General features: G+C 56.3%; 2 protein-coding genes across 9 annotated transcripts; one reads left to right on the top strand and one right to left on the bottom strand.

The window, feature by feature from the left end:
* Window positions 1-57: 57 nt before the first annotated feature.
* RABEP2 (rabaptin, RAB GTPase binding effector protein 2) lies at window positions 58-11573 on the top strand. Of its 7 annotated transcripts, none has more exons than XM_057528470.1 (14): window positions 61-491; window positions 1001-1210; window positions 3254-3411; window positions 5898-6008; window positions 6096-6443; window positions 7376-7471; window positions 7557-7655; window positions 8503-8787; window positions 9623-9800; window positions 9951-9962; window positions 10056-10111; window positions 10208-10261; window positions 10332-10469; window positions 10912-11573. In XM_057528470.1, the coding sequence occupies exons 1-14, from the start codon at window positions 431-433 to the stop codon at window positions 11011-11013; spliced, it is 1908 nt and encodes a 635-aa protein (XP_057384453.1). In that variant the 5' UTR covers window positions 61-430; the 3' UTR covers window positions 11014-11573. The 7 variants fall into 7 exon arrangements, with proteins under 7 accessions (XP_057384451.1, XP_057384453.1, XP_057384452.1 ...); XM_057528471.1 differs by having other exon boundaries at window positions 64-491; window positions 10353-10469; XM_007186346.3 differs by having other exon boundaries at window positions 73-491; window positions 8632-8787.
* On the bottom strand, window positions 11527-27953 carry ATP2A1 (ATPase sarcoplasmic/endoplasmic reticulum Ca2+ transporting 1). Of its 2 annotated transcripts, XM_007186343.3 has the most exons (23): window positions 27642-27933; window positions 27298-27315; window positions 26877-26959; window positions 25386-25490; window positions 24543-24681; window positions 22524-22604; window positions 21552-21637; window positions 21103-21400; window positions 20744-20910; window positions 17832-17920; window positions 17462-17564; window positions 17082-17213; window positions 15668-15790; window positions 15324-15542; window positions 14324-14659; window positions 13906-14126; window positions 13602-13804; window positions 13324-13409; window positions 13092-13225; window positions 12862-12979; window positions 12583-12700; window positions 12252-12296; window positions 11732-11818 (listed from the first exon to the last, which is right to left on the bottom strand). In XM_007186343.3, the coding sequence occupies exons 1-22, from the start codon at window positions 27757-27759 to the stop codon at window positions 12292-12294; spliced, it is 2982 nt and encodes a 993-aa protein (XP_007186405.1). In that variant the 5' UTR covers window positions 27760-27933; the 3' UTR covers window positions 11732-11818; window positions 12252-12291. The 2 variants fall into 2 exon arrangements, with proteins under 2 accessions (XP_007186404.1, XP_007186405.1); XM_007186342.3 differs by lacking the exon at window positions 12252-12296 and having other exon boundaries at window positions 11527-11818; window positions 27642-27953.
* Between the last annotated feature and the right edge of the window lie 35 nt (window positions 27954-27988).

Below are 27988 nucleotides of genomic sequence, written 5' to 3'. Positions count from 1 at the left end.
GGGCGGCCAGGGACCGATCAAAGGGGTCAGCTCCGGGGCTTGGGAGAGACCGCGAGAGCTTCGCCCTCCTTAGGCTGAGGCAGTGGGCGTCCCGGAGGAGGTGTAATTTGAGCAAAGCTTCCAAGGTCACGCGGAGACACCCAAAGGCCTTTGACGAAAGAACTACTTCGGGGTTTGAAGGGCAGGTGTCCTTCTCGAGCACCGCTGCCCAACAAAGAAGGCGGGGAGGGGCGGGACCTGCGGCCGCGGTCGGGAGTCCACTCGGAAATCTTCGGCCGAGGCTCGGCCACCCCTCCCCAACTCCGGCCTCAGCCTCGAGCCCAGGGCCGATCCGGAAACAGCCGAGCGGATCCGGAAACAGCCGAGAGGACCCGGAAGCGGTGAGCGCCGTCACCAGGGAGTGCGGGAACCCGCCGTTTGAGCGGAGGCGATGGCGGCACCTGCGCGCCCGGCCGCGGGCGAGGATGGCCGGCGGCGGCAGCCGGAGGCCGGTATGTGAGGACGCGTCCATGCACGCGAGGGGCGGCGAGGCCGGAGGCGGGGCCGAGCTCCGCGTCGGTGGGTGGGGGGTGGTGGGGGGAGCCTGGAGAAAGGGGCGGGACCACGCCGCCGGGGGGGGTGGGGGGGTGGAAAGATGGAGGGGGCGTGGTCTAGCGATTCTAGGGAGAGGGCCAGTGCCAGGTTAGAGGTGGGGCCCAGTGTGGGAGGGGAGGAGCCAGGTGGACAAGGGGCGAGCCACTAGAAGGGAGGGGTCGTGTCAGAGGAAAGAGAGGATTGGGTGAACCGAGGGAGGAAGAGGCGGGGCTCTATGCAACACTAGGCAGAGCTAGGTGAGGAGGAGTCGGGGGAAGGGGAGGGGCCAGGTGAGTGGGGCGGGGCTAGGAAAAGGTGCAGGGACCTTGGCTGCTGTACCAAGTTGCAGAAGTTGAGGATTTGATGCCCTGGGAATATTGGGAATCCGAGAGTGATGAGAAAAGAGGCTGATCCCTGTCCTTCACAGCGCTGGACCCCCAGCCCCCGGAGGGGGCAAAAGTTGAGGCCGAGTCAGCGGAGCTCGACCGGCTTCGGGCTGAGCTGGCAGGCGCCCTGGCAGAAATGGAAACCATGAAGGCTGTGGCCGAGGTGAGCGAGAGCACGAAGGCCGAGGCTGTGGCTGCAGTGCAGCGGCAATGCCAAGAGGAGGTGGCCTCGCTGCAGGCCATCCTGAAAGGTGAGGCAGGCACTCCTCCCAGACTCCCTCAGCCCCATAAGGGGGAGTGCATGACAAGAAAGGGGTCAGGGGGCATAACCTACACCTGTGGGGTAGGTTAGCAGGGCTGCCTAGCGCAGGGCAGACCCAGGGGCTCAGAGGGAGACGCGCCCTTTTCTGATTTGCATAGCGGCGCTGCCTGCGCTAGCAGCAGCTCTGTCAGTTCCAGCTAAGTTTAGCTCGGAGCTGCTACCTGTTCCCTGGCCCCATGTCATGTCATTTCTTGTCCCTCACTGATGACTGATCAACCCTGAAAGTGAGCAGCTTCTCAGTTCCCTGAGAACTCGTTTGAGCCTCTGGCCTTCAGACTTGGCCCTGGGCCTAGGCTCTGTAAGTCTCATCTGGTTTCCTTTCCTCCCCAAACACCCCTACATCTGCGCACAGCCTCCCCGCCACCCCGCCCCACATGCACCGACTTCTCTCCCTCTCATCCTCTGCAGTTGGGATGCATCCGCTCCCCTTGTCCCAGATCCCCCAGCTTCTTTTCCTCCATTCCCCTTCTCCTCTAGTCCAAGGCCAGAGTCTCTGCAATAGCTCCCAGTTGCATCCCACCCCTTTGCTTCCACTGCCACTGCTGTAGCAAAGCTCTCGTCAACTCCCCCGGACTGTTGTCCCAGCCTTCTTACAAGTCTCCCTCTATAATCTGGCCTTGACATTGACTTCCAGAGTAAACTTCCTACAATTCCCATCCCACCATGTCATTTCCCTTTCTAACAACTGCTCTTGGCTCCAGACTTCTCTGGGGCCATGGTTCCCCACATTTCAGGCATCCCTGTGCCATCTGTGCAACATGGTTGTCCTTGTATGACTTACCCTGTCATCTACTTAATATTGTTCTTTAAATAGATCCACTTTTTAAAAACCTATACACATTTATTTTAAAGGGAACTTCCTGTCCCTATAAGGAACTGTGTCCTAAATAATAATAATAGTAATAATAATAATAACTAACATTTATTGAGTGCCAGGCACTGAACTAAATGCTTTATGAGTATTTAATCTTCATAATAATCTCTATGAGTTACGCACTATTATCCATCTCCATTTTACAGAGGAAGCTCTGAGGCCCAGAGAGGTTAGATAACTTGCCTAAGGTCATACAGATAGAAAGGAGGTTTGAACTCAGGCAGTCTGGCAACAGAACCCTTACTTCTAATGTTAGTACGTGTTAAAATAAATAACTATGCAAATGAAAAATGACCATGTTCCGCCCAGCATCCCTTTACCTCCCACTGACATGTAGGATAAATCCCAAACTCCTTGGTGTGGCATTCAAGGCCTTAGCAGCCATTCACGGCCACCCTCTCCACCCTTCCCAGCATCTCCTCCTACATCTTCACTCCAGTTTTTCCAATGTGCCCACCATGCCCCAGCCACACCATCCACCTTCCCACCTGTGAGCCTTTGCTCCTATTACTTAATGTGTCCTTTCCATCCTTCACCACTTGCTGGTGTCTCTCCTGGACAGGCAGGCAGAGCGAGGGGCTCTTTCCTCTGGGATCCGCAAGCCCAGGAGTGGTCCTTTCACGAGCTCTCCTCACACTGCTTCGTAACTATTTCCACGGCTGTCTTCCTCATTGGACTGTGGGCTCCTGGTGTCAGGGTTTGTGTTTGATTAATTTCTCTATTTCCAGAGCCCAGCTCAGAGTCTAGTCCAGAGTGAATATTTATGACCCTTATTAGATATTGATTGTTATTGGTATGTATTAATAGCAACAGATAGCCTATCTTTAGCATTTATTATGTACCAGGAAGAGGGCTGAACCCCTTCCAGATATCATGTCATTTGATCCTGTAACAAGCCAGTGGGATAATCCCTGGCCGAGGACATTATGCAGAGAGGCTAACTGATTGCCCAGGACCATCCCACCACAAAGTCCACTGTCATCACTGCTATGGTAAATTGGCTTGCAGAGAGCGGCAGTGATGGCGCGCCCCCCGGTCGCCCCCAGGTAGGGCTGGCGCACTGACCCTCCCTCTCCTCTGCCCTTCCTGTCTCGCCAGACTCCATCAGCAGCTATGAAGCCCAGATTGCGTCTCTGAAGCAGGAGCGGCAGCAGCAGCAGCAGGACCGTGAGGAGAAGGAGCGGGAGCTGGGGCGCCTGAAGCAGCTGCTGTCCAGGGCTCACCCCCTGGATTCCTTGGAGAAGCAGATGGAAAAGGTTGGGGTTGGGACAGCCTACCCGCCCCCTCCTCCGGGATTTGGAAATATGTTGAAGCAGCCAAAGGTGACCGTGGGGCAGAGGGATTATCTGTGTCCCACTGCCACATCACTGGGAGCAGGGCACCCAGTAATAATTCTAGGTATAACGTACACGAGACCTGTACTCAGCACGGTCCTGGCTTGCCACTTACTAGTGGGATGGCCAGGTGTGTTTACCTCCCAAATTAAGAAGAGTCATGTAGGGAATTCCCTGGCGGTCCAGTGGTTAGGACTTGTGCTTTCACTGCAGGGACCCAGGTTCGATCCCTGGTCAGGGAACTAAAATCCTGCAAGCCACGTGGTGCAGCCAAAAAAAAGAAAAAAGTCATGTCACGTAGAGGGGAGGGAGCTAACATTTAAGGATACCTCTCATGCACTAGGCATTGCAATACCTGCTTGACAGACTCAAGTCTCCCGAGTCTTTCCCCTAAAAGAGGGGCCCATTAGATCCATTTGACAGATGAGTAAGGTGAGGCTCAGAGAAGTTTAGTAATTCTCCCCAGGTTATGCACGTAAAAAGGAGCAGATCTGGGATTTTCAAATCTAGGCAGTCTGGTTCTAAAGCTTTGCTCTTAATCTCTGTGGTATATTGCCTCCATTATTCTTGTCATGAACAATTGTAGGAAGCACATACTACCAAACTCTTCATCTTTCAGAGCAAATTCACATCTTCCCTCATTGGATCCACACAGCTGCCCTGTGAGGTAGGTACTTACCTCACTTTATACGTGAGGAAACTGCGGCTCAGGCGGATGGAGTAAGTCGCCTGGTTAGAAGGACAAAGATCAAAACAGGAGCCCAAGAAAGGAAGGTTCCAACCCATAGTTTGCCAGCAGAGGGTTGCCAGCAGTAGCAACTTACTTGCATTCAGAGTGTTCCTCAGGGAGCGGTTACACAGGGTGGTGAAGGAGAGGGCTCCACTGAATTAAGACTACCTGGTACGGCGGAAGGAGCCACAGGCCCAGAGCCGGGAAGTTCCAGTCCTGGCCTTGCGTCCATCTACTGCGTGGGCATCTGCAGAGCATGCAGGCTTACCCTACCTGTTGCCACTGTGCATGTAAGAGATTTGGAGGGTCAAACTGAACTTGTCTGAGATGGGTTTTTGAGTGATTCAAGAGGTAGAAATGGCATGACTTGGAAGAGGATGGATGACTGACAGATTACTGCCTCAGACAGCTGGGCGGATAGCAGGGTCATTCTCGCCAACCTAGCGCTTATGGGAGGAGAAACGGCATCATGAGTTGGTTCAGATTTGGCTGTACTTGGACAGAGGAGCCTGTGCAACATCCAGGTGGAGGTGTCCAGAGGCTGTTGGCTGTGCAAGTTCAACAGGATCCCAAACCTGAAAAGACTGAAAAGAAGTGGCCAGAAATATGCCGGTGATGGGAATATGGGAAGACATATTGATTAGGACAAAGTTTGAAAACCCAAATCAACAGTGGCTTAAATAAGATAGAAGTCTGTTTTTCTTAGAACCAGAGGTAGACATTCCAGGACTGATGTGGCAGCTCAACAAGTCAATAGGAACCCAGGCTCCTCCTATGTTGCTGTTTTGCCATAGGTAGCCTACTGCCTCATGGTCCAAGATGACTGCTTGAGCACCAGCCATCACATCCACATTTTAGCCAGCAAGAAGGAGGAGGAGGAGTAAAGAAAAACACACCCTCTCCCTTTGAGGAGTTGTCCTGGAAGTTGCACCTGACACATATGCCTACATCTCATAGCTGGAACTTAGTCATATGGCCATGCTTAGTTATAGGGAAGCTGAGACATGTAGATGGTATTCTAGAATTTAGGTCATGAGCCCAACTAAAAATGTGACGTTCTATGATAAAAGAAAAAAGGATACATGATGTTGGGGAAGAAAAGTATGTCACGCTACAAGTGGGCAACAGGAAGGTAGTTATGACTTTGGCTCTGTACCGTGTGACCTGGGGCAAGTCATGTAAGCTCTCAGAACCTCTGTGTTCCTCTCTCTAAAATGGGGGTGGGAACTTCCCTGGTGGCGCAGTGGTTAAGAATCTGCCTGCCAATGCAGGGGACATGGGTTCGAGCCCTGGTCCTGGAGGATCCCACATGCTGCGGAGCAACGAAGCCCATGCGCCACAACTACTGAGCCCGCGTGCCGCAACCACTGAAGCCCGCGCGCCTAGAGCCCGTGCTCCACAGCAAGAGAAGCCACTGCGATAAGAAGCCTGTGCACTGCAACGAAGAGTAGCCCCCGCTCGCCGCAACGAGAGAAAGCCCACGCGCAGCAACGAAGACCCAACACAGCCAAAAATAAATAAATAAAATATTTAAAAATTAAATAAATAAAATGGGGGTGGATGGTGCCTTCTTGGGAGGATTAGAAGAGCTGACGTGCTTGGAGGGAAAGCTCTGAACAGTCCTGAGGGTCCTGCAGTCGGGAGGGGGGACAGTCACTGCCCAACCCCCCTTCCTCAGGCCCACGAGGACTCGGAGAAGCTGCGGGAGATCGTGTTGCCCATGGAGCAGGAGATTGAGGAGCTGAAGGCGAAATTGCTGAGGGCAGAGGAGCTGATCCAAGAGATCCAGGTGAGGGGGTGGCCAGGGGGCGCTGAGGGAAGAAGGGGCGCCACAGGACCCTGGCCCCCCAGCCTCTTCCCTGTCCCCTCTCCCTAGAGACGTCCCCGGCATCCCCCTTCCCTGCACGGCTCCACGGAGTTGCTCCTGTCCCGGGACCCATCTCCCCCACTGGAGCCTCTCGAGGAGCTGAGTGGAGACGGGGGCGCGGCGGCCGAGGCCTTCGCCCACAACTGTGATGACAGCGCCTCCATCTCCTCCTTCTCCCTCGGCGGTGGGGCCAGCGGCAGCGCCTCCCTGCCCCGCAGCCGCCATGGCCTGAGCCCCGAGCAGGAGGAGACAGCCTCTCTGGTGTCCACGGGCACCCTGGTCCCTGAGGGCATCTACCTGCCCCCTCCCGGTTACCAGCTTGTCCCAGACAACCAGTGGGAGCAGCTGCAGGTGGAGGTGAGTGGAGTGGGTGGAGTGGGCTGCCGACGTGCACCCATCCGTCTCTTGCTTCAAGTACTTACTGAGCACCTACTATGTCCAGGCCCTGAGCTAGAGCTGGGGATCCTACAGTAAAGAAGAAAACTCCCACCCTCTTGGAGCTTCCTCTAGTGAGGGAGCCAGGCCCAAACATGCACATGGGCACATGAGGAAGACAGTGTCACAGGGTGAGACACCCAGAACAAGACTTCATAGGGTCGTGGGGTAGAGACTGGCAATGCAGGAGACCGTCCTGGCTGGAAAAAGAGGTGCTTTTTGAAGATCGGGGACCAAAGGAACTGCAGGTTCCAAGGCCCAGGGGACGGACAGACCACAGTGTGTCTGAGGAACAGGAAGGCCACAGAGGAGGGGAAGAGATATGAGGTCAGAAAGGCAGGCAGGGGTCACAGGAGGTCGGCCTTGGCCTTGGGGCCAGCCATGGAGTTTGCATCTTAGAGGAGAAGCTGCAGGAAGCCTCTGTGGCGTGTCAGGCAGGGAGAAGCCTTCTCTGCTCTAGGCTTTTAACAGGTCACTGAGGCCTTTGGGTAGGAATGGACTGCAGTTGGGGGAGGGGGCAACGGGAGAAGCAGGGTGGTGACCCGTTGGGAGGGCAATGCTTGACATAGTTTAGAGAAAGGTAGTGACTGAGACCAGGAGATGGTAGCAGAGGTGGAGAGAAATGGGTGGATTTGGAATCTACTTTGGAGGCCCCCGGGCAGGGCCGGCTGGTGGGTTGGAGCTGGGGAGTGGAGGACTTAGAAGAGTCAGCATCCATTCCTGGGCTTTTGGCTTGAACGACTGGGTGGATGATGGCACTGCCCACCGAGGTGCAGGGGGCAAGGCGTGAGAGGTCTGGCGAGGAGGGAAGGCCTCCCCTTGGCGGTCGAGGCTGAGGCCGGCGTCTGTGGCAGGGGCGGCAGCTGCAGAAGGACCTGGAGAGCATCAGCCGGGAGCGGGACGAGCTGCAAGAGGGCCTGAGACGGAGCAACGAGGACTGCGCCAAGCAGGTGGGTTCAGCCTCTGCTCCGCAGGGCCTCCGCTCCCTGCCTCCTCCTGGCCTGGCCTCACCCTCGCCCCCCTCTCCACCCACAGATGCAGGTGCTCCTGGCCCAGGTCCAGAACTCAGAGCAGCTGCTGCGGACCCTGCAGGGGACCGTGAGCCAGGCCCAGGAGCGGGTTCAGCTGCAGATGGTGAGGGCTGGAGGCCGGGACGGGAGCGAGAGGAGTGGGGTGGGAATTGGTTGAGGGGGGCACGTGGAAGGTTGAGGCACCTGTCCTGCCTCGCCCCCTGCCCCTCCCACCCCACCAGCTGTTCTGGCTTTGCCCTGGAGTTGGTGCCAGGTGGGTAAAAGCGTTTCAAGGGCACCTGGTACTGATTCAGAAGAACCCACCACGCACTCACTCTGTGGTCTTGAGCTAATCCCACAAGCCCAGAGCCTCAGCCTTGATGCCTTGAAATTGAGATAATGCGTCCTAGCTTGCAGAGTTGTGAGAATGAAAAGCAGGGATTGCAAAATCAGATACTTCCTGAGACCAGACAGGAGAGGCAGATGATTGAACTGGGCCACGTGTGAGGCAGGAAGGAGCAGCAGGGCAAACCAAGAGACCCTGTAAAGGGAGCTAGTGCCCCTTGACTTGCTGCCCGTGGCGCGTAGGAGTGCAGGCTTGATGCTGCCTGGTTTTCTCATCTATCAGGAGAAGCCAGAGATCCGGATGTTTGTGTGTAGTCTCCCAGTTTTTAATGTTGCACTTGCTTAAGGTTTAAAAACACCCATATGGACCAAATAAAACACCCGATGTGGCCTGTGGCTGCCACTGTGTGACCTGCAAGTCATCGAGGAGGGTGTAGAAAGAGCTTGAGGGAGTTCCCTGGCAGTCCAGTGGTTAAGACTCTGCGCTTCCACTGCAGGGGGCCCAGGTTCGATCCCTGGTCAGGGAACTAAGATCCCATGAGCCACGTGGTGTGGCCAAAAAAAAAAAAAAAAAAAGAGCTTGGGAGGCAAAGATGCTTACTAAAGGGTGTTTCTTTCTTTCTCAGCCTAGAAGGAGGGCGTGGGCTTCCTGGCTCTCCTTCCTGAACACTGGGAGGAGTGTTCAGGCTTTGGCCTCACGGGAGACTGGAGACCCCCTGTCCCCTCATCGCCTCGTCCTAACTGTCCATCCCCAGGCAGAGCTGGCCACCTCGCACAAGTGCCTGAGCCACGAGGTAAAGCGACTGACTGAGGAAAACCAAGGGCTCCGGGCTGAGCAGCCGCCGTCTTCAGCCCCCCGGGGCCTGGAGCAGGATGAGGGCCAGGAGGAGTCGCTGCCCAGCTCGCTGCTGGTAAGGGCGGGGACAGGCCCTTCCTCTCCACGCACAGCAAAGCATTGGCCTGGGGCCACGGGAATCGGGGATGGACCCAGGCTGCTGTGTATTAGCTGCGTCACCATGGCCAACTCACTCAACTTTTCTAAGGCTCAGTTTCCTCCTCTGCCAAATGGGACCACACCCCGTCCCAGCATCAGCACGGAGAGAAAATGAGTTAACAGAATGCTTGACACAAAGGAAGCAGTAATTTGGCTTGTTTTTTTTTTTTGGCTTGTTATTTTTAAGTGATGTGAGATCCACAAAATTGAACTCATCATAATCTTTGGTTCATAACAAGCTGTCATCATTGATCTGTGCGTGGCCTCTGCTGATTGAATTTATTAAAAATATGAACATCAGCCGGAACCCTTGCCCACCTTGAGAACTATAACTGACATCGCCTTACATGCGCCCCGCCCCGTGTTCCTTGGCTCTGTTTCTGCCGTCCTGAGCTTTATCATTCCCTTGCCCTTCTTTGGGATTGTTTTTATTACATATACACGTCTGCCTAAACCGTGGAGTGCTAACTTTAGTTGTTTTTAGTTATAAAAACTCAGAATCTTGCTCTGGGTAGTCTCTTGGAGCTTTCACTCAGCACCGCTCCTGAGGGTCCTCCACCCCGGGTTGTGCTGCGGGAAAATATTCACTGCCGTCCCAGGGTATTTGTCCAGTCTCCCCACGATGGGTGTTCGGGTTGTTTCCTCTGTTACGTTTTCTTCCTTCTTTCCTTCCTTTCCCCTCCCCACAATCCCCTTCTAGCCGCTGGCCCCCAGCTGGCCCCGCACCCAGCCCGTGACTTGCATCCTTCCAGGAGCTGCGGCAGCTCGTGCGCCACACGCAGCAGGAGGCGCGGGCCCACCAGCAGGCCCAGGAGCACGAGGCCGAGCGGCTGCGGATTGAGATTGTGACCCTGCGGGAGGCACTGGAGGAAGAGACGGCGGCGAGGGCCAGCCTGGAGGGGCAGCTGAGGGTGCAGCGGGAGGAGACAGGTGAGGGAGGAGGCGGCGAGCCACCCCACCCTCGCTCCCCGGGAGGCTGAGTCCCCACCCCCTCGGGGACTGCCTGGGCACCAGGAGGGGAGAGAGGACGCAGTGCGAGAATGATGAGCCTTGACCTCTCTTTCTTTCCTTTCCGCACAGAGGTGTTAGAGGGTGAGTATGGGCTGGAGCCTGTGCCGGACCGGGCGGGGCGGGGGAAGGAGAGAGGGCGTGGGCCTGACGTCTTGGCCCTGCCTGACTTCCCAGCCTCCCTGTGCAGCCTGAGGATGGAGATGGAGCGGGTCCAGCAGGAGCAGAGCAAGGTGAGGCAGGACCTGGGCCAGGCCGGGATGGCGGAGGAGGGTGGCAGCGTGGAGAAGATCCTCACCAGCCCCTGCTGCCCTTTATGTCTCCCTTAGGCCAGGCAGCAGGAAGTCCTGAGGCAGCCACCGGGCTCGGGCCGCACAGAAGAGGTGAGGATCGGGGCGATATTGAAGGGGTTACCCTGTCCAGACATCCTGTTTCTTCAGCCCAGGGCCCCAGCTCTATGTCCTGTGCCCCCAGGCCCAGCTCACAGACCTCCTCTCGGAACAGAGGGCAAAGATGCTGCGGCTGCAGGCTGAGCTGGAGACCAGTGAGCAAGTGCAGAGGGATTTCGTACGACTGTCCCAGGCCTTGCAGGTACGGCGTGTCCCCTCCCCACCAGACTGGCATGACTCCAGGTGACTTGTCCTCCGTCTTGCAAGGATAGTCTCCCAGTTAGAAGAGGCCTCTCCCTCCCTCTGGGGCTGGCATGGTCCTTTCCTCTGAGCTAGTGCTCAAAAAACGTTGAAGATCTTGTGCTTCCATCTTTGTCGGTGGTGCGAAGCCCGTGGCCCAGGGCCTGGCACGCCGACGTGCCCCATGCTCATCATGTCACTTCCACCTGCCCCTGCCCACCCTTCCTCAGGCTGCTCTCTTAGGATCCATTTCTTCCCTTGAACCCATTTTCACTGGGGGTTGGGGGAGGTGAGGCCCCTGGGTACACTGGTCCCGTGCTCTTGCCCCTCAGGGGGCTGGCCGATGGGGTGGAGGTTGCATTTTCCCACCGAGGGCCCTCTGCCTCCCTCGCCGGCCCCCACAGGTGCGCCTGGAACGGATCCGCCAGGCAGAGAGTCTGGAGCAAGTGCGCAGCATCATGGACGAGGCGCCCCTCAGGGACGTCAGGGACATCAAGGACACCTGAGGGGCCAGCACCGCCCACCCTGGGGGGAGACCGTCTTTCTCCACTCCTGAACCGTGAGGCCGAGGCTTTGGGGGTCTCAGGATGGAGTCTTCACCCTCTCCAAGCCTGGGGTTGAGGTGACGGGGCCACCGCTGCCCTGTCCCTCCAGCACCTCCTCCCAGGGGTGGCGGGGCCTTCTGCTTCCAAAGATGACCCCTGGGTGAGGGTCCCAACCCCCTCTGGAAACCAGAGGGGCAGGCTCAGCCCTGTGGCTTTCTGGCTGCTATGCTGCCTCCTGGGCTCCAAGCCTCCCGCCCCCGGCCCCCACCCAGCCTAACAGCCATGCCTGTTACCTCCGTCCCCTTCCCCAGGCACAGCCGAGGTGTGAGTGGTGGCTGGGAGCCCTGGGTCGTGTCCCCGGGTCCCTCCACACACGCGCCCTGGGACAGGTGGCTGCTTCCTGGACTGCATGACACTAAGATGCTTGTCCCCAGGGGCCCGAACCAGGCCCCAAGGTGTGCACGGAGACAAGGCCAGATTTTTCTGTCATTTATTTTCAATAAATAAGCAGCTCAGCTCAATCGGTCGCCTTGTCCCTGCAAGCCCCACGGGGTCAGGGAGGGGAGGTTTTACAAGGGCAAAAGGGGGGGGGCGGTTGCTGAGGGGAAGGAGACGTGAAGGGGACATTATGTTTATAAACAAGAATGTTGGGCTGGGGGGCACATGGTGGAGGCCTGTGCCACAGCTCTGGCTGAAGACGCGTCACTATCAGGGTGGGGAAGGGAGGGCAAAAGGACTGGTTACTTCCTTCTTTCATCTACTGGATCTGGAAGGAGAAGGGGAAGGATGAGATTGGTGGCGGGGCGGCACAGGAGAGAAGTCCCTCCCAGCTCCCTACCTGTCCCTGTCCCCGTCCCCCAGCACACTCACCTGGAGGCCCCCCGCCACCCCCACTCACCTGTGTCCCCAGCCCCACCCCCCCCCAGCCACTGCAGCCCCAGCGGCAGACGGCTCAGCGGCCAGCCAGCGCGACGCAGCGCAGCCCAGCAGACAGTGGTGCCTGGGGGCGGGCAGTGCCGGCCCCGCAGAGTAAGGGCAGCAGCCCAGCCCCACTTGGAAGCGCGGCGGCGGCAGTGGCTCCAGCGGCACTGGCTCCAGGTGGAGCTGCGAGCGCACGTGACCCCGGCGCCGCCTGAGGGGGAGAGGGGTGGGCAGGGGGGGCACAGCAGCTAGGGCACGGGCAAGAAGGGGGGTGATACCTGTGACACGGCTCAGAGAGGTGGAGGAGGGGGAAATGAGTTATCCTACGGCCAGAGAGGACAGAGAGACAGCCATTATCGAGGGAGGGAGGTGGGCGCAGGGGACCAAGAGGGCTGAGGAGGCTTTGGGGCGCCAAGGAGACCGTGTCTGCCCCGGGCTCGGAGGAGCGGGCAAAGGGGGGGCAGGGGCTGGGTGCGCCCCTCGGCGGAGGACACGGGGCCTGCTGGGGCCCCGGGAACTCACCCACCTGACAAGGAAGCGGGGCAGGCGCCTTCGCGGCCTAGAGGGAGGGCCCAGGGGCTGACAGGGCTGGGGGCGGTGCGCTCTTACCCTCCAGGTAGTTCCGAGCAATGAACTTGAGGAGTTCATCAAGCCCGATGACTGGTAACGAGATCTTGAAGACCATGAGCCAGTGGGCCACGTCCAGGGCCTGCAGCTTGAAGATCACCTGGGAGGAGGCGGGAAGGGCAGTGAGAAGGAGCCGAGGAGCTGCCACTGCGCCAGCCTGACCCCGCCCTCCTCCCTCTGCAGGGGTCGTGGTCGCGGACCCCTGCAGAGGCCCCCTTTTGGGGGGGGGGGCAGGCGGCCCCTGGCCAGAGGAAGGCTTACCGGCAGAGGGTCCACGTAGAGGATGAGGAAGTGGAGGGACATGGAGAGGCAGATGGAGCCCAGCAGCCAGATGTTCGCCCAGGGCGGCATCCGCAGGAGGGACTGGTTCTCAGACAGGCTGCAAGGGGGCGGGTCGGCGGAGCCAGGGGTGGAGGCACAAGGGGAGAGAAGCAGTGAGCAGGGGAGGGTGGCCTGCAGATGGCCGTGGGGGGAGGGTGCGCGGACCCCACCTGTTGAGAGCATTGCACATCTCGATGGTAACCAGCACGGACAAGGCCATGGTCATGGGCTCGGGGGCCTCGAAGACCTCACAATCCACACCCTCAAAGTCAGCGTTGTGCTCCGTACACTTCAGGTAGTGAGTCTGCAGGAGGAGAGGGGAGAAGCTGGGGTCCTGAGGAAGCCTCCACGCCACCCTCCTGCTCCCCTCGCCTCCTCCCACCTCCCTCCGTGCTGCCCTACCAGCTGGCTGTAGGTGATGTGAGGCCCGTCCTCAGCGTACAGGAACCACCAGACTGCTGCTCCCACCGTGGCTGCACCCACGTAGGCTGTGGTGGAGAGAAGATGGGAGTTGGGGGCCCAGGGCTGGGGAGACGGGAGGAGTTGAGAGGGCCTCCTGGCCACGAACAGCCTCTGGAGGAAGAGGGCCCACCGCAGTGGCTGCTGTGGGGAAGCTGGTGTCCCAGAGAGGGGATCAGCCCTGAGGGTCGGGAAGGAGTGTGGGGTCTCATCCTGCTCACCCCCAATTGCCATGTAGCGGAAGAAGAGCCAGCCACTGATGAGTGGCTCCTTGGGGTTCCGGGGGGGCCGGTCCATGATGTCCAGGTCTGGGGGGTTGAAGCCCAGGGCTGTGGCCGGGAGCCCGTCTGTCACCAGGTTCACCCACAGCAGCTGCACGGGGATCAGGGCCTCAGGCAGCCCCAGGGCAGCTGTCAGGAAGATGCTGCCAGAAGGAGGAGGTCACATGTCTGTCTTGCCTCCCAGGCCTGTGGTCACCCCCCACCAGCCCTGAGTTCCTCCTGGATGCCCTTCCTGGCTGCTCACCAGACCACCTCTCCCACATTGGAGGAGATGAGGTAGCGGATAAACTGCTTCATGTTGTTGTAGATGGCGCGGCCCTCCTCCACGGCAGCCACGATGGTGGAGAAGTTGTCGTCAGCCAGTACCATCTCGGAGGCCGTCTTGGCCACGGCAGTGCCGGATCCCATGGCAATGCCGATCTCCGCCTTCTTCAGGGCAGGGGCGTCGTTGACGCCATCACCTGTCTGCGGGGAGGGAAAGAAGGTGGGCGCCAGCCCCCTCCTCGTACCCTCCTTGAGACTCTTCCATCGGGGCCCGAATCCCTCACCTCCGTGCATCTCGCCAGGGCCCCCGCTCAGCCCCGTCCTCCCTCGGTCCCCAGCTCCCCAAGACGGTCATCTCAATAGACACTAAGCAGACCGCCCCACGCCAGTCTTCTCACCATCGCTGTGATCTCATCGAAGGACTGCAGACACTCCACGATCTTCGACTTGTGGGAGGGCTCCACGCGGGCAAAGCAGCAGGCGCGTCTGCAGGCCTCCCGCTGCACGGCCAGGGGCAGGTCATCAAACTCCCGGCCAGTGTAGGCTCGGTCGGCCACATCCTCGTTCTCCTCAAAGATGCCAATTCGTCGGCAGATGGCAATGGCTGTGCCCTTGTTGTCCCCAGTGATCATGATCACTCGGATGCCAGCATCACGGCACAGGAGGATAGAGCCTGTGACCTCCTTGCGGGGTGGGTCCAGCATGCCCACCACGCCAACGAATGTCAGGTCCGTCTGGGGAGACAGAGAAGAGAGCGACAGGGTCAAGGAGGAAGGTTGGGGGGAGCTGAGGGGAGAGCTGTCCCTGGGCCTGGTGTTTAAACCTCAGTGGGGCCTCGAAGCTCAGGGGTGGGAAATGTTCACATGTGTGCCTGCAGGCCTGGCGGTGCCAGGCCCATTGTGGGTGGCAGATCGTGTCTTTCATAGAAAGAACTCGAACTGGAAGTGAGGGAGGTGGTTTCTGCTTTCAGCAGGGCTGCTCACTTGGTCTACAACTTTGAGCAAATCTGTGTTACCTGCCAGGCCACACTGTTCCCTCTATAAAATGGAGTGGGGCTTTGGTGCTATTCAGAGAGCAGGTCCACTACAAGATAAAGAGCTAATGCCAGAATGCAGGTTGATGCACGTCCTTAGAAAACCTCACTGTGGAAACACGTCAGCTAAACCCGAGTGTACTTAGTGACCTGGCTGGCTTCTGTTCTGGAGCAAGCACCTCACCTCATCTCAGATGGGTCCACGGACCACACACCAAGTAGCCCTGGACTGGATGATTCCTAAGGTTCTTTCAAACTCTAACGTCCTGTGATTCTAGGCCCCGTGACGAAGTAGGAAATGACAAGGGTGGCGGAGGGGGTGAGGCAGGTGACTCTGGGACAACGGGAGGCTTCTGTCTGCTCACCTCGTACTCCATGAACCTGGAAGAGTCATCCAGGACCATCTCCTCTCGCTTTGGGGGGGTGTCCCGGGTGGCCAGGGCCAGGCAGCGCAGGGTGTCCCGGCCACCGCTCCACTCCTTGATTACCGACAGAATCGTCTCCTTCACCGGCCCTGTCATGGGCACCCGAGTGGTGCCGACTCGCAGGTAGTTACAGCGTTCGACGATCCCCTCCGGGGCACCCTAGGAGAACAGAACGGTATTCAGAGACTACTGTTCCTTCCAGTGTACGGTGAGCGGAGCAGGGAGAAGAGAGGAGGGTTCAGGACTGGGAAGAAGGGGGGCTGAGGCGCACTCGGATCCCTGACCTTGACAAACATTTTGTTGCCCACAGCAGCCCGGGATTTCATTGGAGAGCAATAGACAGACATGGACTTTCTGTCCCGGGAGAACTCCAGGGTGAATTCCTTCTTCATTAGCTGGCGGATCACCTGGGAGAGAGGAGACAGGGAGGGAGAGGCCAGATATGAGACCGGTGGAGAAAGAGTGATGATGCTATGCTAGAAGGGAAGAGTCCCAGACCCCTTAAAACATAGTCAAAAAGGATCTGGAGGTCAGAGCAGACCCCAAGCTGAGTCCGAGATAAAGCTAAGTCTGCTGCCTACAGCAGAAATGGAGAGAATTCCAAGGCTAGTGCTGCCAGTGTCTTACTATGTTCAGGTTAAAGCACAATAGAAACAGGATGGCGTAGTGTGGCACTGTCCGATAGAACCTTCCGTGATGATGGGAATGTTTAATAATCTGGATGGTCCAATACGGTGCAATCGAACAACGGCTACTGAGCCCGGGGAATGTGGTTAGTGCAACTGAAGAACTGAGTTTTTACTTTTATGTAATAATTTAAATGTAGACAACCACATGTGTGCGTCTACAGACGTATGTTGCTAGACAATGGAGAGCTGGTACCTGGCATGTAGTACTAAGCACTCCATAAAAGTGAATGTGCCAAATGCATTCTAGATGTTTCTCCACAAAACAAAAATAAAAACAATAAATAAATTAAAAATAATTTGATGTTTTTATTATCATTTGTAAATTTTTAAAATGAATCCTTTATTGATAAATACTTAGGTTGTTTTCATTATTTTTGTCATATTAAATAAAGCAGCAGTGAGCATCTTGCCTCTATGAAAAAAAAAAAGGAATGAGCCGTGTGGGGAATATAATATAATACCCCAGAGGAATTCAATATAGACATTCAGTAAATATTAATAGCAAGAACTTGGAGTGATTGTCACAGAATTGGGCTTGTTCACCTGGACACGGGGAAGCAGAGGCATATGAGGCAGTCATATTTCCCAAATCCTAAATCAGGTCTTGTGATCTGATAAAAACAAGTGTGTTTCTAGAGACAGTGGGTAATAGTTGAAATTGGGGCTGTCCCAGGATGGGTCACTTGTGGTTTCTGTGTCCAGCTCTGTCCCTTTCAACTAGGGACACGACAGGAAAAGTGATCTTAAATTCTTCCAGGGAGGCTGCAACCGGGCACCAGGAAGAGCAGTGTAAGTGCAGGTGCAGTAGGTCCTACCCCAAGTCAGCCTTGCCAAGGAAAGCTGTGGAGAGGCTCTCTGCCTGTGCCGGCTGGGTCCCAGCATGGGGCACAAGGCCCTGACCAGCCTGACCCGGGTGGGGATGGGGGGCCCTGTCTCCTGAGGTTCCTTAGGTCCTGGCCTGTACAGTGTGGGCTGGAGAAGGACCGTGGGAGGGAGTGCCTAGACTCACCAAGTTGCAGGCGTTGGCCCTCTCCACCTTTGAGAGGTTTCTCAGTTCAGTGTTGAATACATTCATCTTCTCCACCAGGGTGGTGAGTGCCGTCTCGGTGGCCTCGCCCACCTTCTCATAAACACCTTTGGCCTGAGAGGGCAGAGGAGGAAGAGGAAGTAGGTGCCCTGGGCTCCCAGCCCCGTGCTTCCATCTATCATGCCCACCTTCCACCTAGAACGGGAAGGGAGCAAGCCACTCTCTTCCCCTTACACCCAGGAGAGGGCTTGGTACAAGGGACCCCCTTCCCCTGAGCCCTTCCTTGCGGCCTGTCGAGGAGGCCTGGACTCTGAGCCAGCTGGAGGGGGAAGGAGGGGCGGCTTCAGGAGTGGAGAGGTTACCTCATTGAAGTCCAAGGAGGAGTCATTGCAGAGGGCACAAATGGTGGCTAGCTCCACCAGCCCATCATACTCCCCTGTCCGGACTGGCTTATCATTCTTCAAGCTGGCGGCCGGGTGGGGAGGAAGGAAGGGAAAGAGACAGGTAGAGAAGATAGGGAATGAGATGCAGAGAGAGCACGGGGAATGCAGCAAGGAGATGGCAACCAACTTGGAGATCAGGTGGGAGAGAGAATAAGGTTGGGGAAGGAACAAGAGAGAAACAGGAAGACAAAACTAGAGGGAGGCCCCAGGGAGAGAGGATATGTGTGTGTGTGTGTGTGTGGTGGGGAGGGGCACAAGTAACTGGGAAGACGACTTTGGGGGAACTTACACCTCTCCTTCTGGAGCATAAGTGGAGCCAGTGATAGAGAACTTGTTCAGAAGGCAGATGTCCCCTTCCACCTTGTCGATGATGAACATCTGCAGAAGAGAAGGGCATGCACACAGATGTTTAACTCTCCCCATCCCCGAAGGCAGTCTGCACCGAAGGGGCCCGTACCCCAAGTGTCCCTCTATCCGGCCATCTGCACGGACTTACCCAACTTCCCACCGTCATCCCCTGATTCGTCCTTCCCTTTTCCTCCCTTTTCCTCCCCTCTCCCACCACTCCCTTGCAAATCATTCTCTATGTTCTGTGTTCATGGCCTTAAAACAAAAGGCCATGCTGGAGGTTCTTACAGATCAATTAGTAAAATAAGACGTGCATCACAAGGTGTGGTGGCCACCAGTCTACCTGTCAGTACATGGCCCATCTACAGCTCCAGCCTCTTGTGGCCAGATCTTCCAGTTTTGCAGGAAGAACTAGAAATTCAGGTTATTTTCCTATGATATCCCTTGACTTTTCAAATGTGGGCAATTAATTCATCTTTATGAAACATGACAGAAGACCAGTGGTCTGGCTTTGAAGCCTGTGCTTTGGAGGGATGTAGATCACACAGAGCAGAGGGGAGCAGCCCACTCTGAGCCAGAGCACGCGTGGAAGGGATGGGGCTTAAGATGTGCTCCAGGATAAAATGGTTCCGTGGCCAGGTAAGTTTGGGAAACTCGTTTAAACTGAGTGAAATCCTCCCTCTCTATGGTCAGCCTTCTCTGAGGCTTTCAAATGCCAACAGGCATGTGGTACAGCCTTTCTCGGCCTGGTCTGACCACACAACCCTTGATTCTTAGGACACCAATTTCTATTTCACAAACATGCTATTCCAGAGAACTCTGTTTAGGTCAGGGGTTCTTTGCCTGGGGTCCATGGATGACACCCTGGACCAAGGGGGTCTGTGAACTTTGATGGCGAAACAAAAATTACATCTTTTATTTTCTCTCTGACATTTAGCATTTCCATCCAATTATGAATGGCAGCAATGGACCACATTAATATTAGCAAAACCTGTGACTTGGCCACCAATATAATCACAAATACTCTCTTGTCACGTTGTATTGTTGCAGGGCTCTCAAAATAGCATTTATGCTCATCACCGCTTCAGCGTTATGGCAATTATAAGACCCACTGCTGGACTTGCTACTTAATACATTAATAAAGAAGCATACGCTTTACCAAATCACAAATCTGTGTGTGTGTTTTTTTAACATCTTTATTGGAGTATAATTGCTTTACAATGTTGTGCTAGTTTCTGCTGTATAACCAAGTGAATCAGCTATATGTACAAATCTGTTTTTAAAATATTTTGATTGCTGTATTTCAATCATTGGTTTCCTCTGTAATCCAATGTATTTTTTTAATAGAGACACTCAATTTATTTATTTTTTAAATGCATAGTTTTTTTTTAATTTATTTATTTTATTATCTATTTTTATTTTTTTTGGCTGCGTTGGGTCTTCATTGCTGCGCTTGGGCTTTTCTCTAGTTGCGGAGAGCGGGGGCTACTCTTCGTTGTGGTGCGTGGGCTTCTCATTGCGGCAGCTTCTCTTGTTGAGGGGCACGGGCTCTAGGCACGTGGGCTTCAGTAGTTGTGGCACGTGTGCTCAGTAGTTGTGGCTCGTGGGCTCTAGAGCGCAGGCTCAGTAGTTGTGGCGCACTGGCTTAGCTGCTCAGCAGCACGTGGGATCTTCCCGGACCAGGGCTTGAACCCATGTCCCCTGCACTGGCAGGCGGATTCTTAACCACCGCGCCACCAGGGAAGCCCAGTCCAATGTATTTTATTTAATTTATGTTTTTGGCCGCGCTGTGTGGCTAGCAGGATCTTAGTTCCCTGACCAGGGATCGAACCTGGGCCCACAGCAGTGAAAGCACCAAGTCCTAACCACTGGACCACCAAGGAATTCCCAATCCGATGTATTTTAGAAACAGAATCCTGTGTGTTTTATTTTATACATTGAAAATATTAAATGTAGAGATCCAGACTGCCAAAGACTCCAAGGCGGGACTTCCCTTGTGGCGCAGTGGTTAAGAATCTGCCTGCCAATGCAGGGGACATGGATTCCCGCCCTGGTCCGGGAAGATCCCACATGCCACAGAGCAACTAAGCCCGTGCGCCACAACTACTGAGCCTGTGCTCTAGAGCCCACGAGCCACAACTACTGAGCCTGCGTGCCACAACTACTGAAGCCCGTGCGCCTAGAGCCCGTGCTCCGCAACAAGAAAAGCCACTGCAATGAGAAGCCCATGCACCGCAATGAAGAGTAGCCCCTGCTCTCCGCAACTAGAGAAAGCCCATGCGCAGCAATGAAGACCCAATGCAACCAAAAATAAATAAACAAATAAATAAATGTATATATATAAAAAAAAGAGTCCAAGGCACGGAAAAGATCAAGGGCCCTGGTTCAGGAAATGCTGTTCAGGATTTGTGTGGCTGGGCTTCCCGGGCCCTGTCATGGATGACCACTATGGAGGGTAGTCTGGTGCACAGGCAGGCACTCTAGGGCCAGACAGACTTGGGTTTGAAACTCAATTCTGCTCCTTATTAACTGTGCACTGAATCTCCTAGAGCCTCAGTTTCCTCCTCGGGAAAACTGGGTAAACAAGACCTTCCCCTGAAGGGCTGCTGTGGGGGATTAGAGATAACACAGGGCAGCATCTAGCACACGGATGGAGGCTGCAGGGGGCTGCCTGCCTGGGCCAGGGGGGCTTCTCTGCTCCCTCTCGTAGCTGGCAGGATGGCACTCTCTGTGCCATCTAAGCATTTCTTTCTCAGGCCAAAATGAAAAGCTACCCATGACGAAGGGGTAACCACAACTTTGGAGGGCTCATTTCACCTCCCATCTAAGTGGGAGTTGCCACCCTTCCCTGACCTTGCAGACAGACATCTGGTTCGTGGTGAGGGTGCCTGTCTTGTCGGAACAGATGACAGAGGTGCAGCCCAGCGTCTCCACGGAGGGCAAGCTCCTCACAATTGCGTTCTTCTTTGCCATCCGGCGGGTGCCCAGGGCCAGGCAGGTGGTGATGACTGCAGGAAGGCCTGTGGCGAGGAAGGAGAGGGGGTGAGGGAATGATACCGGGGGAGGGAGGGAGACCTAGTGGGGTAGGCTGAAGAGCGGCTCCCAAAGATATCGGGTCCCAATCCCTGGAACTCGTAAATGTTACCTTATTTGGATAAAGGATCTCTGCAGATGAGATTAGCAAATGGGAGGAAAAAGAGAGGTTGCCCTACCTTCTGGGATTGCAGCCACAGCCAGGGCCACGGCAATCTTAAAGTAGTAGACGGCACCACGGATCCAGGAGCCCCCATGGATGGGATCGTTGAAGTGGCCAATGTTGATGAGCCACACGGCCACGCAGATGAGGGAGATGACCTTGGAGAGCTGCTTCCCAAACTCATCCAGCTTCTGCTGCAGAGGGGTCCTGTCCTGCTCTGTGGCGGCCATTTGGTCACGGATCTTCCCAATCTCAGTGTTCACACCAGTAGAGGCCACAATGCCTATGGCCTTACCAGCTGCAATGTTGGTGCCCTTGGAGGCGGAAGAAGAGGCAGGGAGTCAGGTGACGCCCCTCGTGCCGCATCCCCCCAGCTGTGGGTCTCATCTCTTCCCACACCGCCATGTCTCTCCCAGACCAGGGCCCCCGGCTTGAGCGCGCGACAGCTGGCCCTGGAAGCCTCACCGAGAAAAGCATGTTCTTCTTATCCTGGTTGACAGCTCGGAGGTCGGGAACAGGGTCTGTGTGCTTGACGACAGAGACAGACTCACCTGTGGAGAAGGGGCAGAGGGGTTTTCAAATGACATCATTTCCTTCTCCCATACTTCCCACCCCTAACTCTCTGCTTGGCAGGACAGGGCCTGGTAAGGACCAAGCAACAATCCTGGAGGAAGTCTGGACTCTGGAGGAAGGCCCTGGAGGCAGATGGGAAACCCACTGCACTTAAGAGTGAAAAGACCTTGACCCTAGTCCCAGCCTGACCACTCACAAGCAGCATGGCTTTGGATCACTTAGCCTTGGTTTGCTCTTCTGTAAAATAGGGACAAGGATGTGTACACTTCAGAGCAAGGTCTTGGTGAAAGTCAAACAAGCTGACGTATGTGGAAGTGCGCCGTCAACTGGAGAGCACGTTCCTGGGAGGGAGAGGCCCCCACCCTTGGGACCTTGCCTCCTTCATCCAAATGGCAGGAGCTCAGGCAGTCATCCTGGGCCGGCCCACCCTGCCTCCTTGGACCATGGAGCATGCTCACTGGCTCTTCACCCTCTCTCTCCCAGGACAAAAGGAGAAGCAGCTGAGGTTTTAAGTGTATCTGAACCCTGCATCCTATCCCAGAATCTCTGCTTCCTCAGTTGGGGGCTTCTGAGGAGGCAGGATAGTTCTCTGGGGGAGCGTGTCCGTATGTCCGTGTGGAAGGGATGGGTTGATGGCCATCTGGAAATGGGGACAAACATCCCGCCATTTCCCATGACCCCTTGTGATCCAGGCTTAGGCAGTGGGCAAAGCTGAGCAGGGCTGATGTCGCTGCCACTCCGGGGCCAGGAGGGGGCCCTACTGCTGAGGGTCCCCTTTCATCCCTGTCTGTCCACTCAGCTCCTCCCTCATCAAATCCTCATCCCCCTCCCCCTTGATGCCTCCCCTGACCCTGGTCAGCAGACCTGTCAGGATGGACTGGTCGACCCGGAGCGTGGTGGACTTGATGGTGAGGATGCGGATATCTGCGGGGACTTTGTCCCCCACTGTGGAGAGACCAGAGGAGAGTGAAGTCAGTTGAGATGGGAGTTTTCTTTCTTCCTAAGAAAAACCCAGTCTTTGATGACCTCACCTCATCCTTCAGGTCTCAGGGAGGTCACCCGGGCTGTGCTCCTGTCACCCAAGCAAGCACCTCCCTCTAACACTCACTCCAATTGTTCCCCGCTGCTGAATGTTTTTCTCCCTACCAGGCTGTGAGCCTGGCAAGGGGAGGTCTGGGCACACAGTATGTGCTCAATAAATGTACCCTGAATGACAAAAAATCAGGGAAAATCAGGGACAATCCTGTCATCTAACGAGAAACGAAAACTGAGGCCGGGAGAGAGCAAAACAGAGAGGGAAACACGAGGGAGAAAGGAGAGGAGGGACAGGCAAGAAAAGAACTAGAGAAAATAGGGTAAGTCTCACAGACCTGCGTCCGTGGAGGAGAACAAAGTGGAAGAGCTGGAGAAGGCAGCAAGCAACAGGAGGAAAATATGGGAATTGAGAAAATCAATGTCAACCCAGACAAAAGGTGCAGTGAGAAGCAGGAGAGGGAAGTGTGAGAAGGATAGACGCAGGAGGAGAGGGAGGAACAGCGGAGGCAGAGGGTGCAGGCCTGGCAGGTCCACATGGAGGGGATGGGACGCACATCAGAAGCCTGCCGGGCCCTGGTCTGAGTATCTGGGGAAGGCAGGAAGCCACAGTGAGTGAGCTGGGGAGACGGCAGGAGAGAAGGGGAGTCTGCAGGAAACAAGGCTCTTGGGGGGTGGGGGTGGAGGGCAGGGGGGCACCATACACAGCAGAGAGCTGAGAAAACAGGGAGGGGTGAGGGCAAGGGATGTGCACAGAAGGAGGGGGTCCACACAGGAAACTTCCTGGGGAACATGGCAGATGCCCCACCAGACTTAGAGGCCTCCAAGGAAGCCAACTGCCTCCCAGCCTCATCCCGGCTGGCCCCAAGGATGGTCCTGGGGATGCGGTTTGACTGCTTTCCTTTAACTGTCCCCAAGGTTCCTCCTCCGGTGCCAGAGGAAGCTGATGGAGAAGGGGGGAGGTCAGCAATGGAGTTGGGCGGGACACCCTGTCACCCAAACTGAAGCGATATTTATAGACATTCATGGCGCTGACTCCAAACTGTCACCGTGGCAGGGCGGCCCTGTGATGGGGCACCAGAGTCTTCAGCCCACCCGCCCTCCCTGTCACCAAGCTTCCCAGGGTGGGGACTTGGGTATCTGGTGGAGGGATGTAGGCCTAGAAAGACACATCTTCCTATGCCAGGGGCCGGGAGACATGGGAAGGCCTGCACAGGGCAAATATAAAAACCGCTGAAGGGGGCAGAATTCCAGTAATCTTAGCCTCCCGGCCCCCACCCCTCCCTGGTCAGGCATTAAGTGTCCCTCACCGGAGAGGCGGGGCCCTCCTTGAGCTCCCCTCCTCCCAGTCCCGTGCTCTCTGCTGGGGCCTGAGTTTCCCTTACATGGTCGGGGGCTTGAGCCTCCAGCCCCCCTCCTCCCTTCTACCCTTGCTCCTTCCCCTTTGAGAAGCCTCAAGGGTACCGAGAGGTCAAGATTTAAAGCTGACCAAGCTTGGGGGTGGGTGGAAGGAGAGGGAAGCCAGGCCTCAGGAGGGGGGTGGAGACAGGGCCATTGGCAGGGACTGGGTTCCACCTGTTACTTGCAAGTGCTGGGTGAGAGGAGGGGGAGCAGGGGTCTGCCTGCGGCGTCAGGGACAGGACTGGCTGTTCCTGCTGAGACTCTGATGGAGAGGGGGTGCTGTGGCCACAGTGCCCTGGGGTGACCTCCTGAGGAGTCTGGGAAGGAGAAGCAGAGACTCCACCATCCTGGCTACCTCCTGGACACTGGGGATCAGGGCCCGACCAACCCCCAACATGCACATCTTCTTGGCCTCGAACCCATCCTGGACCACTCGTCCCCATCACTCACCAACCACCTCCACGATGTCTCCGGGGACAATGTCCCGAGCCTTGATCCTTTGCACTGACTTGCGGTCAGCCCGGTAGACCTTCCCCATCTCCGGTTCATATTCCTTCAGAGCCTCAATGGCATTCTCTGCATTCCTTTCCTGGGGGGACAGGGTTGAGGAGAGGAGGGTGAGCAGAGGGAGGAAGGTCGTGGAATGACAGAGGACTGGTCAGGGAGGAGGGGGAGGTGTAGGGATGGAGGAGCAGGGGCCAGAGTCCTAGGGGAAGTAGGGGCATCACAGAGAAGGAGGCAGGTTATGCAGTCCTGGCTCCTGGCCCAGGGGAGCAGACAAATCCCACATGACGGTTAAGGAAACCATCACCCACAGCTGAGAACAGGTAAGGGGGTTTGGGGGAGAGAAGGAAGGAGAATCAAAGAAAATCAGAAAGCAGGGGACAGGAAAAGCAAAGGGTGGTATAAGGTAAGAGAAAGAAGCATATCAAACTAGCATTTACTGAAATCCTCCTTTATGCCAGACACAGGGCTGGGCACTTTCACACTCATCATCTTGTTAAATTTCACCACAACTCTGAGGGATAGGATTATGAGCCCCATTTTATGGATGAGGAAACTGAGACTCAGAGAGATGAAGGAACCTGCCCAGGGTTGTACAACCAGCAAGTGACAGTGGGAACACCAGTCTCCTGCCTCTTTCCAACATTCTGTCCCTTTTCTGAATTGGGCAAAAGGACCAGAGAACAAGGCAAGCCCAGGGTAAGTGATGGAGGAGAAGGAGACAGGGAGGGAGGCTGGCCTCATGTCCAGTGTCAGGATGTGAAGGAATGAGGCGGGGTCAAAGCTAACCTGCCAAACCCCCACGATGGCATTGGCAATGAGGATCAAGAGGATGACAAAGGGTTCAACAAAGGCGGTGATGGTCTCTTCGCCTTCCTCAAACCAGGCCAGCACCTGGGGAGCAAGGGAAGGGAGAATAACAGGTACTAAAGCCCCTCAAGTGAGTAAGGAGAGGAAATGGAGGTGAGAACATGTGCAGGAGCAAACGGGGCAGGGCATCACGGGGGCACTGCAGCCCCACATCCCTTTAAGGGTCTACGTGCTCCACAGCTCGAACTCACACAAGCGCAGCCACTACTGTTATTCAGCGGGTGCAGGCCGGCACAGACATGCGCAGCTAGGGGATTAACTGGGAATGCTTTCAGGTTTCCCTGACCAAGTTACTGGCTTGTAAACGAAGCTCAGGGGACACCCAGGCCAACTACCCCCGCAGCCACATCCATCCCCCGGGAGCCAAAACTCAGTAGGAAAAACCCTGTGGTCCTCGCAGGCGCCCGGCCCACCCACGGCCCACCCCCAACAGCCCAAGGCAGGGGAGCTCCAATTTCATGAGGGAGCAGGAGTGGGGGATAGTGTTACGGGGCCTCCTGTGCACACCCCACCCCAGCTGTTGCCTCTGCCAGGCAACAGCCTCAGGCAAATGTCAAGGAGCAAATCTGAGAAGGGAGAAGTGAGGCCCTGCCAGCTAGCACTCAGGGGCCCAAGGGGCCTCCACTAAAGACACCAGGGGACAGGGAGACTTTTTTGCCTCCAGAGTCTTGTCTTCCAGGACCACTAAGATGTTAAGGAAGAAACTCCAAAACGCAGGCCGGCCTGCTGGGATGGTGGGTGCGGAGGGGAGCTCCAGGGCAGGAGAGGTAGCAGGGCCTTGAGACCCGGTGGGGGCAGCCCTGAGGCTGTGAGGGGGAAGGGGAGGGTCAGGCCAGGTAGGTGACGAGGGCGATCCTGGGAGTTCTAGCCCTGATGGGGGGAGTGGGGAGGTGAGGCCCAGAGACAGGCGAGGCTCTGGTTCTTTGGCGTCACCCTCGCACCAGCAGCTCTTTCCCGCCTCTACGAGGGGAGTCTCTGCCTCGACCAATCAGCGTCAGGAGGGCGGGGCAGGGGCGCCAGGATGCCCCGGGATTGGTGGAGCAGTGCGTGCGCCCCCGGGGGCATGCTGGGAGCAGCGGTGGCCTGGGAACAGCAGCAGCGTCGGAGCCGTGGAGCCCAGCGCTCGGGGGGGGTAACCCGAGCCCTCGGAGCTCCGGGGGCGGCTTAACTTCAGTGTTTTGGCTGAGAACACCCTTAAAGCTTAAAATAAAACCCGCCTGCGGGGTGTGGGGGAGGGCAGAGGAGTATACAAATCAGCGTCACCCCACCTCCCTCATTTCTGGTCTGTAGAAAAGGATGCTGAATGCTTGGTCTACAGGAGCCGATGATTTGGAGCTGCCCGCCAGCAGACTCTCCAGATCCCCCCAACCCACACTCCCAGCCTGCCCCCAGATGCCCTCCCACACTTACAAAGGAAATGCAGGCGGCCAGGAGAAGGATCCGCACCAGGAGGTCTTCAAACTGCTCTAGCACCAACTCCCACAGGGACTTCCCTGAGGGAAGAGGCAAGGGGAGGGGGCCCCCCCGGGGTTAAGGTCTAACGGATGAACGGCTGGGACTCCAGGTGCAGGCAGGCCATTTGGTACTGAGAAAAGGGCTGAGAAGAGCTGGCCCGGAGTCCAGAAAGAGGCTCCTCAAAGTGGTGGGCACTTGTTCAAGGACTGGATGCCTCAAGGAGAAAGTGCCTGGAAACTTCTGCCCCCAGCCAGACTCTAACCTTTGGGGAGGAACAGTTGCCCCAGGAGTTGGAAGGAAAGGGCAGGGAGAAGGGAGTGGGGCACAGAGGGGAGGAGGTGTCATTTATGAGAGCTCAAGGCTTCCAGTAACTTACCTTCCTCTGTAGGGAGCTCTGCCCAGGGAAAAAGAAGAAAAGGACATATTCATTTGGCGTTCAGTCTAATGCCGCCCACACCCAGGACTTTGTGGCTAAGGTAAGAGAATCAGGCCACCAAAAGGGCAGCTGAGATTCACCAGGGTTATCCCATAAAACTTCCCAAAAATCAGGGTCTCAGGGACCCTGTTTTCTCAGTATCCTCCCCTCCCTTGCAGTCATTGGACCATGTCCTACCTCTTCCCTAAGATACCCTGGAGGGAGAGGCTCCAGTGTGTTTGAGCGTGAGTCTGTGTGTGTGTGTGTGTGTGTGTGTGTGTGTGTGTCCATCAAGGGACACTTACCATTGTGGCCGTATTTCTCCAGATGCCGCTTAACTTGGTCCGGGGTAAGGCCTGTAGTTTCGCTCACCCCAAAATAGGCCAAACATTCTTCTGTGGTCTTGGAGTGTGCAGCCTCCATTGTGCTCCCTTCCTGGGGGCCAGGGGGCGGTGTGTTCCTCCTGGGCGGTTCTCACACGTCGGGGGCCTTCTTCAGTATGTCCACCTGCCTGTTTGTCTGGGTTTCTTCCTTTTTCTCTCCTGCCCCCCCAAGTTATTCTTCCCTCCACGAAGCTCTGACCCCCGTTCCACTTGCAGCAGCCAGCCACCTGCCCCAGCCCCCAGCTGGTCCTTATGAGGGAGTGGGGGGG

This window comes from Balaenoptera acutorostrata, chromosome 15, assembly GCF_949987535.1.
Source record: "Balaenoptera acutorostrata chromosome 15, mBalAcu1.1, whole genome shotgun sequence".
Lineage (NCBI taxonomy): Eukaryota > Metazoa > Chordata > Mammalia > Artiodactyla > Balaenopteridae > Balaenoptera > Balaenoptera acutorostrata.
The sequence above is the reverse complement of the archived record's forward strand: the minus strand, read 5'-3'. Positions and strand labels throughout refer to the sequence as shown.

Bases quoted from the DNA above. Each gene is read 5' to 3' on its own strand.
- RABEP2 (XM_057528468.1), top strand. From the start codon at position 431: ATGGCGGCACCTGCGCGCCCGGCCGCGGGCGAGGATGGCCGGCGGCGG. The intron at 7,472-7,556 runs GTGGGTTCAGCC...CTCCACCCACAG, and splicing joins ACGAGGACTGCGCCAAGCAG to ATGCAGGTGCTCCTGGCCCA. The intron at 8,788-9,622 runs GTAAGGGCGGGG...GCATCCTTCCAG, and splicing joins CGCTGCCCAGCTCGCTGCTG to GAGCTGCGGCAGCTCGTGCG.
- ATP2A1 (XM_007186342.3), bottom strand. From the start codon at position 27,759: ATGGAGGCTGCACACTCCAAGACCACAGAAGAATGTTTGGCCTATTTT. The intron at 17,214-17,461 runs GTAACCTCTCCA...CTGCCCTCTCAG, and splicing joins CCTCCTTGGACTTCAATGAG to GCCAAAGGTGTTTATGAGAA. The intron at 14,127-14,323 runs GTGAGAAGACTG...CCCTCCCCGCAG, and splicing joins TCGATGAGATCACAGCGATG to ACAGGTGATGGCGTCAACGA.